Source organism: Mesoplodon mirus (assembly GCF_964341445.2).
Source record: "Mesoplodon mirus genome assembly, chromosome: 13".
Classification (NCBI taxonomy): domain Eukaryota; kingdom Metazoa; phylum Chordata; class Mammalia; order Artiodactyla; family Ziphiidae; genus Mesoplodon; species Mesoplodon mirus.
In genome coordinates this window covers 27,572,264-27,587,723 of record NC_138989.1, presented here as the reverse complement: position 1 = coordinate 27,587,723, position 15,460 = coordinate 27,572,264, and the positions used below count along the sequence as shown (strand labels likewise).

Genomic DNA, 15,460 nt, shown 5'->3' with positions numbered 1-15,460 from the left:
CTAGGGGCAGGAAGACCTGAGTTCAAATCCTGCCCCAGCGCTGCCTTGCCTGGGCCTGGTTTTCCCATCTGTAAAATGGTGTCCTGGGCTGACCCCAGGCCCCTAGTGAGAGTCACCGAGATGATGGGGCACAGCCAGCACTGGGGAGAGGCTGGTGGTTATCAGGACTGATAAAGGCATGTGGTTCTCCATGGGACAAGGTCTATGTGAATGTTTAAGCCAAGAGCAGACCTGCCTCAGAAGCATCACATTCTAAGCAAAAGCTGATCCCTGAGCCTCGGACCTCAGGGTGGGAGCAGCAGTTCCTGCTGTGGGTAGGGAGGGTGCAGCGGGTGGGCAGACTCCCAACCACGCCTCCCCTCCCAGGTACTCACGCACACACGTGTACACGCGTGCACACACACGCCTGGCTTGAGCTCCCCGTTCTTCCTTGCCTCTGGCCCTGGCATCTTGATCTCCCCCCATGATCCCACCCTGACTTGAAGCCCCTCCCCATGATGAAGGGGCTACTGTGAGGCAGAGAGACCCACCCGCAGGCCCGCAAATGAGCCATGTCTACAAAGGAAGGTTGGACAGAAGCTTGGAACAACCTGGTAAACACTGCAGAGCCAAAGGGAGAGAGCTTCTGCCACTGTGATCTCCCGGAGGTGGCCTCCAGCCTGTCTGTGGTGCCCTGTTTTTCATTTTTACAACACAAACACTTTGGCAACATCCCCAGACCTAGACACAAGGAGAGGGAACGCATCCCCAGACCACTGGCCGAGACAGGAAGCTTCATGGTCCTTCGTCCGGGATTGGGAGGCTGGCTGCTGGCCTAGGAGGGACATGGATGGGGGCTGGCCTCGGGGAGCCTCAGGAGAGGCAGGCAGCCTGTGCCCCAGGGCAGGTGAGGGGGGCAGACCCCTGGGGGCCATGACCCCCTGAACAGGCCAGTGGGATTCTGGTGTGGGAGTTTATCACAACAGAGCACACCCAACCTCTGGAGAAGGGAGACGTTATCATCGGCTCAAAATGGTCAGGGTTTTGAAGAATAGTCAGCAGCGTAAGAAACGCCCAGGAGGGACCATGGCAGCTGATGCAAACTGTAGACATGACAGTGCCAGTGGGGTAGGGGTGAGAACACGCACGGTCGTGTGGGAGCGAGTCTGTGTTGGAGCACCACCAGACGCCCTTGGGTCAGGGATGACAGTGCCCAGTTGGGGGTCAGGGATGACAGTGCCCAGCTGGGGCTCTGGCCCCATGCAGAAGGGACTTAACCCCGCTGGTTGGCTTCACCAGGTGCCCTCTGGTTCCCTGTAGGATGTGGAGCCAGCCGGATGGGTGTCTGGACATGCTGACCTCCTCCAGGGATGTCCCCTCACACGGGTGGTGGGCCGGTGGGTGTGGTCCATGGAGGGATGGACTGTGGCTTGAGTGGTGTGTGCTTCTGGCCAGCCTCAACCCGGGTGGGCACAGGGCCCTGGGCTGGACAAGGCTGGACAAGGCTGGACATGGGGCCTCCTGCCACCCCTACTTGAATTCACCCATGGCCTGGGTATGGACCACAGATACCAGCTTGAGGGACGTCTGGCTTGAGGGACAAGCTTGCACTGGGGACAACCCACCAGGACATTAGCTGGACTGGTCCGCACCCTCCTTGACTTGGATGCCTGGCACGGCGGTGATTGGTGTCGCACAGGCCGTCAGATTCGCTCCCAGCTTAGGGTAGTCTCTGCTGCACCAGGGAGGTTGGAGCTGCCAGCCAGGACAGGCAATGGGCCCACACGCTGCGGCTCCTGGAGGAGGGCACTGAGGCTGGGAGGAGGCTTTGTCTGAAAGGGCCAGATGGCCTCTGGCACACACAGGCACCCTGGGCCACCGTTGGAGTGGGGAGGGGCCGTGACTGCTGTGATCATGGCGAGGGCGCTGGTGCTGGCCCTGCTGCGTGGGCTCCTCTGCTCATCACAGCTCCAGGGGCACGAGGCATGGTGCCCGGGAAGTGTAGCAGGGACGGAGGCTGAGTGGTCCCTGTGGCCCCCAGGACCCTGTGCAGTGGGAATTGAGCCCTGCTGGTACCACTCTGTCAGTTTGCTGTGTTGCCTGATTTGCAGTGTGGTGGCCACTTGTGCTGCCCCAGTGTGGGAGCCCAGGCCCCAGCCTGGCCCTCTGCCCCTGCCCCGCCTAGCCCCGTCTCAGTGGGAGGCTCAGCCTACCCAGCCCTGTGGATTCTCGGTGTCCCTGGGTGTCCAGCGTGGACAGCCTGGCCCAGCCAGCACCTCACTTGGGTGGTGGTGGTGAGAAGGCAGTGGCTACAGACTCAGGAGCCTCCAGACGCCTGAGTGTCCTGTGCTGAGGGCTGTAAGACAGGAGAGGGCAGGGGGCCCGCTCCTTCCTCTTGTGTTCCACAGGACCTCGGGTGTGGCAACCTGCCAGCCAGGCAGGTGGGAGGACCAAGGTCTGGCCAAGCATCTCAGTGGCCAGACTGCTGGGCCACATGGGGGCTTGTGGATTGGGATGAAGAGGCTCAGCCTGTGTCCAGGGCTTGCTGGGCCAGAGCACCAGGCCTTGGGTCGTGGTGTTGCTGGTGGCACAGGTGGCATGGCATCTGGGGCCTAGGGTGGCAGGGGCTGGCCCCCACACCCCTAAACTTCTGGTGGACCCCCGTGCCTCAGATTGGCAGGCCAACCAGACACCAAATGGCAGGTAATAAGGTCTGTGGGAGGCTGCCCACCGCCTCGCCTGCTGTGCCTGCCCTTGCTGCTCTTTTCCTGTCCCTGTTTCTCCTTCCTCCCTCGTGCTCCTCATTTTCTCCCTGTTTCTCTCTGTCCCTCTTTCTCTGCCTCTTCCTGTTACCGCATCTCCTGCACTTCTCAAGTCTGGTAACAGACTCTTCGTGTCTGTTGCAGGCACTTTGCACAGCCTCGCGGGCACTGGTTCCACCAGCCTCGCCCGGGCTGAAGGAGACTGTGCCTCTGTGGCCGTGGCCCCTGTGGGGCCTCTTGGGGTCGCAGCTGCGCAGAGTCGGTTCTGCCTTCATCCGTCTTTCTTCAGCCTTTTAATTTTTGCTTATGATGGCTTTCGTGTTCAAAACTTGTTCAAATTTTTCACGTTTTGTGTGGAATCTGTGGAATTCTTCCTCCTTCAATTCTTCTGTTGTTCCACGCGTTGTCTAGCACGTGGCCAGATAAACACACATCCGTCTTCTCCTGTCGGTGTTTCCAGGTCAGCGTCTACTCTTGAGATTTCATTTGTCTAGAATTTACTTTGACATAAATGTGAGGCAAGGGCTGAACTGTGTTGATATGGTTGTATCTGAACAGTTTCTTGACTGATGTTTTCTATCACCAGGAACTATAAATGTGACATACCGCATCCTCAGGTTCGAGGTGCCTGTGGCCCCGTTAGTAGATCAGGTCGGAGCCTCCCCTTGACCAGTCTCTGTTCTGAAAAGTCACGGGCGGCTTCGCGTTTGCCCTGCAGATGCAGGTTGGTCCACGCAGTTGGGGCCTCCTCCCCAGGACCCTCGGTGTGCTGGCCTGTGCACGTGTGCATCCCGCTCTGGTTTCCCCAGGTCTCCAGCCCCTCTGAGCCTCCTTGGTTACTGAGAACAGGTCCCTGCTGTGGGAAGGCCCCTCAGAAGCCCCCACAGTGATCTGGGCCCCTTTGCAGCATCCGGCCTCTGAATGCGTGACTCCCTGTGGCTGGGAGGGCATGGGCTGTCCCACGCCCGAGTGGCTTTGTCATGCTGTGGTGGGTGAACGGGCCTCTTCCTCTAGGGTCGCGGGCTTGGCACCCCCAGGGCCTCCAGTGGCAGCACCACTGGGCCAGGCACACGCATGCCTGTTTGTGTCTCAGTTCGGGGCGGGTCAGCCAGTCCACCTGCCTCGCAAGCATCTTGCCTGCGTTGCCAGAGAGCCAGGTGCTGGCCCTCGCCTGTGGGTGGCCCTCAGCCAGGCATCGAGGGGTCTCTGTGATTGGACTCGTGGGTCATTCCCCGGGTGGGGGGGCTCAACGTGAGAGGCAGGAGCGAAGACCACGGCCCCAGGGATGCCCCCAGCCCCTTCCCACTCCGGAGCACATGCTTCTCAGGAATAACATTCTACGAGGCTGAACTTGGGTTCAGACCTGGCTCTGCTCGCCCTGTGGGGCTCAGCACAGGTGGCAGTTCGTGCTGGCCGCTGTGTTATGGTGCAAGAGCCATGCCAGCTTCTGGCTGTGCCATTCCTTGCTCAGGGTGCCTCACGGCTGGTGGTGTCACTGCACTGCGGGGCCCAGGCCACCAGGAGGGACGGTGCCATGCCAGCCGTGCTGGGTGGTCTGTGCAAGCCTGAGGTGGCCACTGGCCTAGTGGCTCTTGGAGCAGCCCCTGCCCCTCAGCTCGCCCCTGGGGCCTCTCCCTGCCACGCCAGCCACAGTAAGCTTCTGGCTGTTTCCTGGCTTGCTCTGCTTTGTTCTCCTGCCTGGACTGGACTGTCAGGCTGCTGAGGGGCCTTTCTTCCCCAGGCCCTGGGCATCCGTCCCCGTCCCTGCGTGACCTTCCACCGGGGCACCCAGAGTCGTCAGCTCCGCCCTGAGTTAGGTCTTGTTCGGCCAGGACACCCCCCCTGCAGCTCTGATTTGGGGAGGCTGAGGCCCAGTTTCTTTCACCCACAGGGAAGGCTGCCCATTGTGGGGAGAAGGAGACACCCCGCCCCCTGGCACATCTTGCCAGGTTGTCATTTGCAATTGATGAGTTTGGTATTTCAGATATGCCATTAGTTAAACTTTTTCTTTTCAAAATATTTTTACTCTCCGTGAAATCCTAATTAGGCCATTCATTCGTCTGAATGTACTTGCTGCTCTCTGCATTTTGCAAGATAACGAGGCTTCGAGTGGGCTTCCAGCCAGTCCTCTGGGGCCTTTGCTCTGTGCCCTGAAGGGAGAGGCTGGCGCCCTGTGACCCCTGCACCCATGGGCCCTGGGCCGCAGTGCCTGCGGGACACCGAGTGTGCAGATGGGGACACTGAGGCCTGAGGTGGCAAATCGTCTCTGACAGCCCGGGAACTTTGCACGATGTTTCCTTAAGGCAGTACAGAGCTGGGTTTACTCTTTCAAGATCCCAAGTTAAGGAAGAAAGGGAAGCACCCTGTTAACAAAGCTGTCAGCTGGTCCTCGCCGTAGAAGAGCTTCTGCAAACAAGAGATGATAGCTGGGCAGCAGGATCCTGCAGCTGACATCTGTGCATGGATGACATCCAGCCCCTCTGGGATGTGGGCAGCTTGGTGGCAACGTGGACCCTCCTCAGTGCCGCCTTGGGCGTGTCCGGTGCGGGCCAGGCCAGGCGGCCTCCTTCCTGCCCTGAGGAGGGACAGCAGCCTGGAGGCTGGGGCACAGAGCCCAGGGAGAGCAAGTCGTAAAGGGTAGGGTTGACATGACCTCAGTCTGCTCAGCTTCTTTCTGGGCAGAAAGCTCAGACCCCAACCCGAGCCCGACAGCCCTGCTGGAGGCCTCTGTTGGGGATGGCTCCTGGCCATTTGTGGGGTCCCTCAGGGACCTCCTGTGCCAGGGGAGTTTGTTCCCAGGATCCATTTTCCACCACTCCTGCCTTCCCTCTTGACAACTTTGTGTCCTTTTCTGCCCGTTTGGCAGGTCTGCCTTGGGTTTGCATCCTGCAGCCTGAGGACAGCGTCCCGGCTGCTGTTTAGCTTCCGCCATGTTTTTCTTCAAATCCCCACAGGATCCTCATCACCCACGATCAGTCCTTCTCTTTATAGTTTGTTCCCAGCTCATCAGTTCAAGGCCGTCTTTAACCTTTTGAGGGCACATCAGCTGTTCCCTGATGTTTGTGCTGGTAAACGGCAGCTCTCCTGGGTCCCCAGGGGGCAGCAGGGTCTGCCCTGGGCCCTGGGGGCTGGGGCAGGTCTGTGCAGCCTCAGTGTTTCTGTCCAGGGTCCTGGCCCGGCCATGGTCCCCACTCCTGTCACAGAGACACTTTGGTGTGTACTGAGGCTGGGCACCTGCAGGCTGTGGAGCCAGGGCAGGCCCGGCCTCACAGGTCTTGCCAGGTGTTCAGGACAGGAATGCAGTCTGCCCAGAATGCTGACCCCCAGGAGCCTGAGTCCTACCTCCCCCAGCACAAGGACCTGTCAGGAGTGTCAGGTCACCTACCATCCATTTTCCAGGGCAGGCGAGGACCCACAGGACAGCCTGGGTGCCTCTGGGTGTGTGTGTGCATGACTTAGTGGGTGGCCGCACGCGTGAACCTGCAGGTGGGTTTAAGGAGGTCCCCAAATTGTCGGCATACCAGCTGCAGTGTTCTGCGTCCTGGCGGGGGCAGGGCACACAGACAAGTCCGGTTCCCAGCAGGCTCTCGTGGTATGTGGGGGGGGGGGTGGGGAGCCAGGCAGGGACACTGTGGGGCCCAGAGTCTGCACTGGGTAGGGGCGGGGTGAAGCCCCCTGCCCAGTTCCACTGGGTCATCATTTGCATATAAAAGGCAGGACTTCGCTGTCTGATGGAGGCTGGTAGTGTCTGGACCTGTTGCCATGGGCACTCCTGGGCTTCAGGAGCACTGAGTTGGCTCCCAGGCAGACGAGGGGGTCTGGGGCAGAGAGCCTGGCATCCAGCTCAGCTTCTGGGAGAGAATGGGAGTTCCCAGGGGCCCCAGGAGGAGCCAGTGCTGGCTGGAGGCCACACAGGACCCTGGATGGGCAAGGGCAGACCAGAGGGGACCTGGCTCTTTGATGCTGTGGCTCAGGAGCAAGGATGGAACCTCCCTCCACAGGGCGTGCTCTGGTCTCTTACCTACACTCCCCTTTGATCCATCCAGGGCCAGGTGACCACAGCTGCCCTGCCTCTACCCTTGGCAGCTGGAGGGTCTTCCTGACACCTGTCACCACCTGGGCTGTGGGTACTGTGCCTGCAGGGCCTGGAGTCTCCCTGCTGGACCCCGGTGTTGTTCCCGATGAGGGAACAAAGGACCAGTTTCTCACTCTCACACTTTCCAGGGAACCTCCTTCTGGAAGCTGAGCCCCAGGCCCCATCTCCCTGGATGGCAAAGGCCCAGGCTGGGCTCTGTGGGGAGGTGGACCTGGTATTGCTGACGATGGTCTGTGCAGGCCCGTCCCAGTGCCCAGAAGTGTCAGCAGCTTGCAGGAATGCTGGTGGGGAGGCAGGCAGGCGGGGTGTGGGGGTGTGAGATGGGGCCTCCGCGGGGTGCAGGGGCATCTCATCTGCTGACCATGAGGGGCACTGCCATGTCAGGGTTGGCCCCTTGGCAGCCCCCCACCCCTGGGCCCTGCGTGGATCTGCCCACAAAGGGGCAGGTCTCTCCTGGGGCCTGCTCTGCCTTGTGCTGCCACCCGGGGGCTGTGACCTCCAGCCTGGGGGCTTAGATAGCAAAGCCACAGTGGGTCACATTGAGGTCATTTGGGGAGGGCTGCCCGGCAGGGCGCCCAGCATGTGGGGGCACTTCGAAGTGCCTGGTCAGCAGTGGCCAGAGTGGCATGGGCCTGCAGACTGGGACGGGGATGGGCTCCATGGCTGGGGTGAGCCTCCCTGACTGCGGGGCCGGGGCACAGATAGGGCAACACTCTGGGGTGGGGGCGGGGAGCTCTGTGCTCAGTCCCTGTCACTGTGCCCTGGACCCACATTGCTCTTGGGGTCCCATCTCCCAACCCCTGGAGTGAGCCCGGCCACAGCGAGGTTCCCTCTTGCCCAAACCTGTCCTGAGGTCCTGGCTGCAGCAAGGCTACCCCAGGCCACCCAGCTGGGCTGGCTGTGTTCCCCCAGGGCAGGCAGGCGAAGATAGGGGGCCCTGCAGCAGGGCAAGGCAGGCCAGGACCATGAGTAGGGCAGGCCCGGATACATGGGCAGCCCCTCAGCAGGCCTGATGCCAGGCCGCACCATCTGACCCGCTTGCCCCCCGAGGGCTCCCTGTGCCTGGTTCCCACCCAGTCCTGAGTCTGGTTCCCCATCTGGCAGGGAGTTTCCCCACTGCCAGTGCCTCTTCCACTTATCCAGGGAGAGCATGTTTCTTGTCAAATGGCGGAAAGGCCGTGGGAAGTCCTCAGGCCCCCACAGAGAGCCTCTCCTGGGGCCCTGGGGCTCATCCCAGAGACCCTTCCGTGGGCAGCTGGGCAGGTGGTGCCGGGGTGGGTGTCTCAGCCCCTAACCACCAGGCTCTCCTGCTTCATCTTTCTTGGCTCTGCAACCTTGGTGGGGGCTGGGCTGAGGGGCCGCGCCTTGCCCCCCAGAGACTTACTGGCCACAGGCTCCCAGGGGCTGAACCCCCACTGCCCTTCAAAGGGGCTTTGTGCCACCACAAAGAGGCTCTGTCCCTCTCAGAGAAGCTTGGGTGTTGCCATGGTGACAGAGGGGGCCTGGGAAGAAGGGGTCCAGCATCTTGAGGGAGAAAGGGTGTTCCAGGCAGAGGGCACTGGTGCACACAGGCCACCGCCCTCAGCCTGACCGGACAGCTGCCCAACTTGTGCCTTTGGAGGGGGGTGGTCCTCGGGGTCTCATGGACCCCTTGGCCCCTGGGTAGGAGCTGGGTTCCCAGGCCCCGGTGCCAGTTGGATCTGTCGGGTTTGGTCCCAGCCTGGCTGTGAGCCTCAGGCTCCGCCTCAGGAACGCCTTGGCCCCTGTGCCCACCCCAGAGCATGGTGGGGTGGGGCTCTGAGCCTGGGCCCTCAGAACTGCCCCCTCGCTGCTCTGCTCTCCCTGAGATGGAATGGGGGGTTGGGGGAGCCACCTCCCAAAGGGACCCTATGGGGAGGTATGGAGGCAACAGGCCAGCCCACCCCACACAGTGGGGCACCTTGGGGTTCCCCAGCCTTATGCCCGGGCTCCCCTCCTGTGGCCAGGCTGGAGTGGGTAGGTTGCTGGTGCCGGCAGAGAGACCACCAGCCCCAGCCCTCCCTACCCTGCCCTTGGGGTGCCCCTGGGCTGTATGCTGCTATAGAGACTGTGGAGGAGGTGGATCCTCGCTGCCCAGACCCCACACTTGGAGCCTGTCAGGCATCGCCCTCGGGCTGCGACTGCAGCTGGAATCTGAGTCAGGTGCAGGAGGGGCAGCCTGGGGCTGGGGGACCGCTGTCCATCGCCATCCCACAAGTCCACCCAAAGAGGCAGGGAACCCGGAGACTTGGAGCAAGTGTCTGTGACCTGCCCTGGCAGGAATCTCAGACCGAGACCCTTTGGGGGCCTCTGGTGGGGACTCCCTGTGGCTCAATCCCCCCACTGAGGAGGGGCAGCAGCTGGATGCTCACCTACACCTGGCCCACCCTCCTGCCAGGGCGAGGCCTCCTCTGCCATGTCCAGCCTGCAGTTACCTGGCCATTTCCCAGCCCTGGCCCCAGGCCCTTAGCTCCCAAGACCTCGGGCTCCGTGGGCTCCCAGAAGTGTCCCTGCCTTGACCTGGCTCCGAGCCTCCTGCATCAGCCTCCTCATAGCCCCTGGTCCTCCTGGACCACCAGTCCAGCGGCCCCTGCCCTGGGGCTGACCAGTGCTGCCAGGGACCTGGCTCTCCGTTAGCCCAGGGCGCCCCGTCAGTGCAGGGCAAGAGCCCCTTGGGAAGAACCGCCCAGACTGTTCCCCTTGCACAGAGGAGTTGTACTCTGTGTGGTCAGTGGGTGCTGCTGGGTGTCCACAGGGACAGTTTGGGAGCAGGAGGAGGTCTCTGAGGGGCCATCTCTGTCCACCTCCCACCCCCATAGTGTCGGGTCCAGGTGACAATAGGGTCACCTCCTCTGCTAGGGAAATCCAATTTCCAGGCTGAATTCAGTTACAGTTCTCCCAGCTCCCTGAAAACCTAGCTGCTTCCCTCAGGTGGCGGGCGGCAACGCCCAAGCCCCTGGGGAGAGTTCCCTGGCCTCACGCTCACTTGCCTGGCCTGCTGGGGTTGGGTAGGGGCACCTGCTTTCCCATCTCTTACTTGCCGTCTCGCAAAGGCAGTAGCTCTTAGAACATGGATACGTACAGAACTTTGGACCTGCTGCAACCTGCGGGCCAGGAGCCCTCCACCCAGAGCACCAATGCGGCCGACACGCCCTCTTTCCAGTGCGTGTGTATATGTGTGTGTGTGCACGCGCGTGACCATTTCCACACTCATCCTTCGCACCTCATCTCTGGGCCACATGCCTTGTTGATGACCTTTTCCCACCTCAAGTTGGGGTTCGGTTTTTCCTACTGACTTATATAGTCACCGTATAGATGAAGGATATCACTTTTCTATTGGATGTTGTGAAGACGATCCCAATATGTTGACAGTATTTTCATTTTCTTTGTCGTTTTCTCCTACTTCCCATATCATGGAAAATTGCAAACACAACAGTGGAGAGTAGTGTGACGTGTCCCCACGTGCCCACGCATCTTCTGCAGCAGTGGAGCCATGTCTACATGTACAGTCCCACTTGTTGTCTGTCTGAAATGCTCACTACACTTGAAAAACAGAAGCCACAACCACAGCACGTGGCACTCTTTCTGGATGTTTAGAAATGTTTCATTCTCACAAAGGCGAGCTGGTCCTTTTTCCTTGGTAGTTCCTTCCACTGCTTTAAGGTCAAGAACGGACTCTTCCCATCCAAGCCCCCCACCCCCACCCTGCGACCGCTGCATTACACCAACTACAGGTGACTCTGTGGTCCTGGCCGTGGCACAGTGCCCGTCCTCGTGGGCTTGGCCAGAAGCTGTCCCCGCAGCTGTGGACACCATCCAACCACAGCAGGGGCGGTAGGGTAAAGATGGGCACTTGAAAGGCCTGGCCAGTGCTGGGAGCATGGGGGGGGGGACACCGTGCACTCCCAGGTGGGTGGCCTTCAGCACTCCTGCTGCCTACTTTCCTCCCCATCAAGTGGGTGGGGCCAGGGGTGTGGAAGGAGGCTCCACCCGTAGCCAGTCCCCTCCCTCCCCTTGTGAAGGTTGGGGCAGTGGGCAGTGTGCCAACAAATGGCCGGCGAGGGGTCAGCACTGGAGCCCAGGCCTCCCGCCAGCCTGACCCGAAGGAAATTCCTCTAATTCCTCAACCCAGATTGGACTCCGTCCCCATAATTTGATTTCTGGAGCAGGGTTTGGCTGGGCTCCTTCTGAGGAGGAGCGGCTGATTTAGCAGGAAGACGCCGAGTGTGGGCATGGTTTCGGGGGAGGGTCGGCATCTCCCCAGTTCCTCCGTGTGCCTGCACCCTCATGGGGGAGCAAGCACTGGCCACAGTAGCGCCCCAGCGGGCTTGGGGGCCTCTTCCCAGGAGTGTTTCTCAGCCTCACCCTTGCTCACCCATTCATCCACCCAACTACCCATCCACTCATTCCTCCTGCCCGCCTCCTGTTCTCCCCCACCCTGCTGCCTCTGTACCCACCCACCCTCCCATGCAGCCCCCTCCTGGCAGCCTCCACATGTCCCCTCACTGTTCATCTGTGTCCCTTTCCACCCGGTCTCCTGCCCTTCCATCCCTCCATCCACCCAACATCCACCCACCTGGGGCCACTCCTGGGGTGCCTAGGCCTGGACACCTGCCCCAGGACAGGCTGCCTGCATCTGCATGGCACATTTGTCCCTGTCCTCTTCCTAAATCCACCCCATGGGTGACGGGCAAGCGTGTTGAGGAGCGGCCTCCACCGAGGACTCAGGAAGCTGGTGGCTTGGTCTGGACAGGGGCGGGAGGGGCCTGCCCGGCAAGCAGTGCAGGGCCCTCACAGGGGAACAGAGGCTGGGAAGGCGTTGGCCAGAGAGGAGAGGGAGGGTCACTGAGGTCCCGCACATGGCACTTCCCTGGCGGCCCCCAGGCCTCCCGGGACAGCAGAGGAAGCAAGTCTGGAGCCGACCTCTACCCAGGATCAGCTGGGTAAAGCATCTTTGAAGTCTCATGGTCCATCTTAAAAATTCATGCATATTTTGCCTTCCATGTTATCACGTGGGTCTGCAGCCGGCCCACCACCCCTGTGCTGACCACCACCTCTCCCAGCAGGAATTCAGTTTGTTGCTGTTTCATTTGTGTGACAGGTGCTGGGGAAGTGGAGCCCAGCCCTGGACCCACACTGGTCTCTTCTCTCGATGGGCCTTGATTTCCCCAGCTGTCGTGGGTGCTGGGGGAGTCTCTGTGCTGTCCTTTCACCTTGAAGTGCACCCGCGCCCCTGGCCCAGCTGGCACTGGTATGGCCGAGCCCAGCGCTGACCATTCCTTTCTGGGGCTCTGTCCTTACAGCCGGTTCCCCAGGGGCCCATGAGCAGCAGAGCTGACCCTTCAGGGGTGCTGCCAGCCATGCCAGGCCCCATGTTGGTATGGCCTTGGTGGGCTGGCCTGGGTCAGGCTTTGTGCTGCACATGGAGTCCCCGCGTGGCCTGTGCCCCACCCGCTGCCATGCGCCTGGGTCTGAGCATACATACTTCTGTTGCTCTTTGCCCACAAAAAGCAAACATGCTGGTCAGCCAGGGAGCAAGTGGTAAGGAAAAGCGCTGGCTCTGGCTTGTCTTTGCAGCTGCCAAGCCCCCACTGCCCCCACCCACTCTCTGGGGGCCCACAGGGGCAGCGCTGGGCCGGGGCCTGGGCAGGCCTGACTCTCTCCATACACTGGGCCTCAGGCACCCAGGCCCCTGCCCTCAGCCTCCTTCGGGGTCGGGTGTCAGGCACATGGGCCACTTCTGGACACGGAATCTCATCCAGGCTGTATGCATGGGGTAGACAGTGCCCTTGCTCCCAGCCAGCGTGGCTGGGAGTGGAGGTGGGACCGCTGGTCTGCAGGCCTGCGTCATCCCCGCACCTGCCTAGGTGTCCAGGCACCCAGCGGCTGCGGAGCAACTTCTCATTCCCTGCCCACTAGTGCTTCAGGTCTGCCGTGCGAGCTGTGTGGCTACAGACAGGTTCCCTACCCTCTCTGGGCCCCAGCATCCACCTCAGTGAGATGGGCCTGTGCTGGTGCCATGAGGGTGGAGTGAACTGGCATGTGCTTTGGACAGCAGAGGGCCTGGGAGGTCTGAGAGCTTGTCACACGAGCTCTTTCTTTCCTTCCCTTCCCTCCCCAGCAGGCTCTGGGACGCCCATGGTCCTAGGTTCTGCTGGGCCTGGCAGGAAGCAGGGAGCCCGGGTCAGAGCCCCACACACCACAGGGAGGGAGCCGGCTGCTTCCGGCCAGCCTTGGATTAATGGCTTTTAATTTAGAATTTAATCAATGTGGCTTCTCTCCAGAGAGCTGGATGCTGTGGTCTGGGAGTGAGTCATGTGATCTGTGAGTGGGGTGGGCAGGGGGCCCACAACGCCTCTCCAGGCCCCCGCCCTGGCCCCACCCTGACTTGCTCTGCTTTGCCTGCAGTCAGCCAGCGTCCTGGTCATGGAGGACTGCAACGTGCACTCGGCTGCCAGCATCCTGGCCTCAGTGAAGGAGCAGGAGGCCCGCTTCGAGCGGCTGACACGGGCATTGGAGCAGGAACGGCGCCATGTTGCCCTGCAGCTGGAGCGTGCCCAGCAGCCTGGCGTGGGCAGCAGTGGCGTGGGCAGTGGGCAGCCCTTGTCGATGGCCTGGCAACAGCTTGTCCTGCAGGTAACAGCCCAGGGACTCAGGAAGGGTGTAAATGGCCAAGTGGGGAAAAAATCAAGGGGCCTAGGTAGACCACAAGCCAGCATGCAATGGCTTATTGCACAACCTGGGGCCTCTGGGGAGGGAAAGAAAGTGGGATTCCAACCCCCTTGGGTATGCAGGGCATCATGTGACAAATGGGCAGGACACAGCCCAACCCTCAGAACAGTACTTTCCACTGTGTGAGCCCTCAGGGCCCAGACAGCTGGGCAGGGTCTGTTCTGGGCGGCTCAGCAGTCAGCCTGGTGACACTGAGGGTTTTGCTTCCATGGAGTCTCCTTGCCTTCATTGCCTGCATCAGTCAGTGGGTCAGCCCCTGGGGAGGCTTGAGCAGGGCTGAGGCTCTGCCTGCAGCCCAGCAGGTGACTGGCCATTGCCCCTGCTCAGCCCCAGGAGGTGTAGAGCCCCGTCTGCCCTTGGCTAGGCCCTGAGAACTCTGAAGTTGGGATGTACAGTCAGGTCAGGAGGCCTCGTGGGGTCCTCCCGACATGAGCTGTGCCCCAGTACTGAACCTTCAGATGGTGCAATAGCGCCTGGCTCCCGGGGTGCTGGTGGGGGAGGAGGGAACGCCACACCTGGAGTTTGCTGTGATTGTTGCAGTTCCTGTGATTGACTGAGATGCAGGGCAGGGCACGGGCAGAGCTCCAGGGAGCCAGACAGGCTGCTGGCTGCGGGCGCCCGGCACATATGTGCTGGTGGCTTGGGGCAGCCTGGACCTCTGTGGCTGGAGAGAAAGGGAGGGGGTTATGGGTCTTGGTGGAGACTGGCCCAGTGCGCTAGCTTCATCTAGCCTGGGCATTTGGGGCTCAGAAGCAGTGGTCTGTGTCCGGCTGGGGGACTTGGCCAATGACTGCCCCCAAGCCTTGATGTCCTCATCTACCAGTGGGTGATCCATACGCACGGCCCAGCATGGTCCACAGTCAGAGCCGAAGACACATCTTCAGTGGGCCCAGACACACTGGGTAGCTGTCTTTCCAAGCCAGCTAGTGCTGAGGTGGCTGCACAGCCAGTTCATGGGAGTCTGGAACTGAGGCCAGGTGGGTCTAGGTATGAGGGCCACCCCTGTGGCCCCCTGGACCCCAGGCACTCCAAAGGGTGAGGCCTGCACCCCCAAATTTGGGGAGTAGAACAGCTCGCTGGGCCACACAGGGACAGTGGCAGCCCATGACCCCAAGGCCACTCTTTAGGCTCCAGGCCCTCTTTCCAGCCCTCACAGACCGGAAAGGGCTCTGGCCTCCAGCCCAGAGGGTGCTGCTGAGGGTCAACGCCTCTGTGGAAAGACATTCCCATAGCCTGGAGCTGCCCTGGCCTCCTGAGGGCTGCAGCCTGAAGATCAGGCCACCACCCTCCCCACCCACTACCCCTCCCCACCCAAGGCCCTCCAAGGCCTGCCCTTGGTTTTCTCTCTTGGGAGGAGATGGTTTCTCAGGCTGAGATCAGAGAGAGTGTGTTCCCAGGGCTGTGGCTGGACTAGCAGGGCTGATGGGGAGGCAGCCACATCCAGCGGGCCAGGCCTGGCAGCCTTCATGCCAAACCTGCTTCCCAGACCCATCTCAGCAGGAGGTGCCTAGTGACCCACCTGTGAGCCACGGCTGCCTGGACCTGGTCCTCAGTGTCAGAGCCCGGATCTGTGCAGCTTGGAGGCTGGTGGCAAGGCAGGTAGCTGGGGCTGGGGAGTTGAGAGTCTGGGGGTGCTGCTCCACAGTGCTGGCTGCCTGCCCTTCATCCTCTAGCAGAAAGGGTCTCCTCCTCCAGATACCTGGAGCAGGCTGGCTGGAGCAGGACTGGCCCTCACCCAATGTGTGTGTGTGGGAGGGGGGACACCTTTAGGGACCTGGCCAACTTTGGGCTGGGCCAAGAGGGGGATGAGGATAGGGCAGTAACAGATGGTGAAATTTGGGAGAAGACAGAAATGACTCACATGTAAGCATCC

General features: G+C 61.2%; 1 protein-coding gene across 2 annotated transcripts in view; it reads left to right on the top strand.

The window, feature by feature from the left end:
* Positions 1-15,460, top strand: part of ARVCF (ARVCF delta catenin family member) — a 36,145-nt gene that overhangs the window by 3,600 nt on the left and 17,085 nt on the right. For both annotated transcript variants that reach the window (XM_082640523.1, XM_082640524.1), the window contains exon 2: positions 13,264-13,491. In XM_082640523.1, coding sequence (XP_082496649.1) covers positions 13,282-13,491 — 210 coding nt within the window. In that variant the 5' untranslated portion in view covers positions 13,264-13,281. The remainder of the gene's footprint in view (positions 1-13,263; positions 13,492-15,460) is intronic.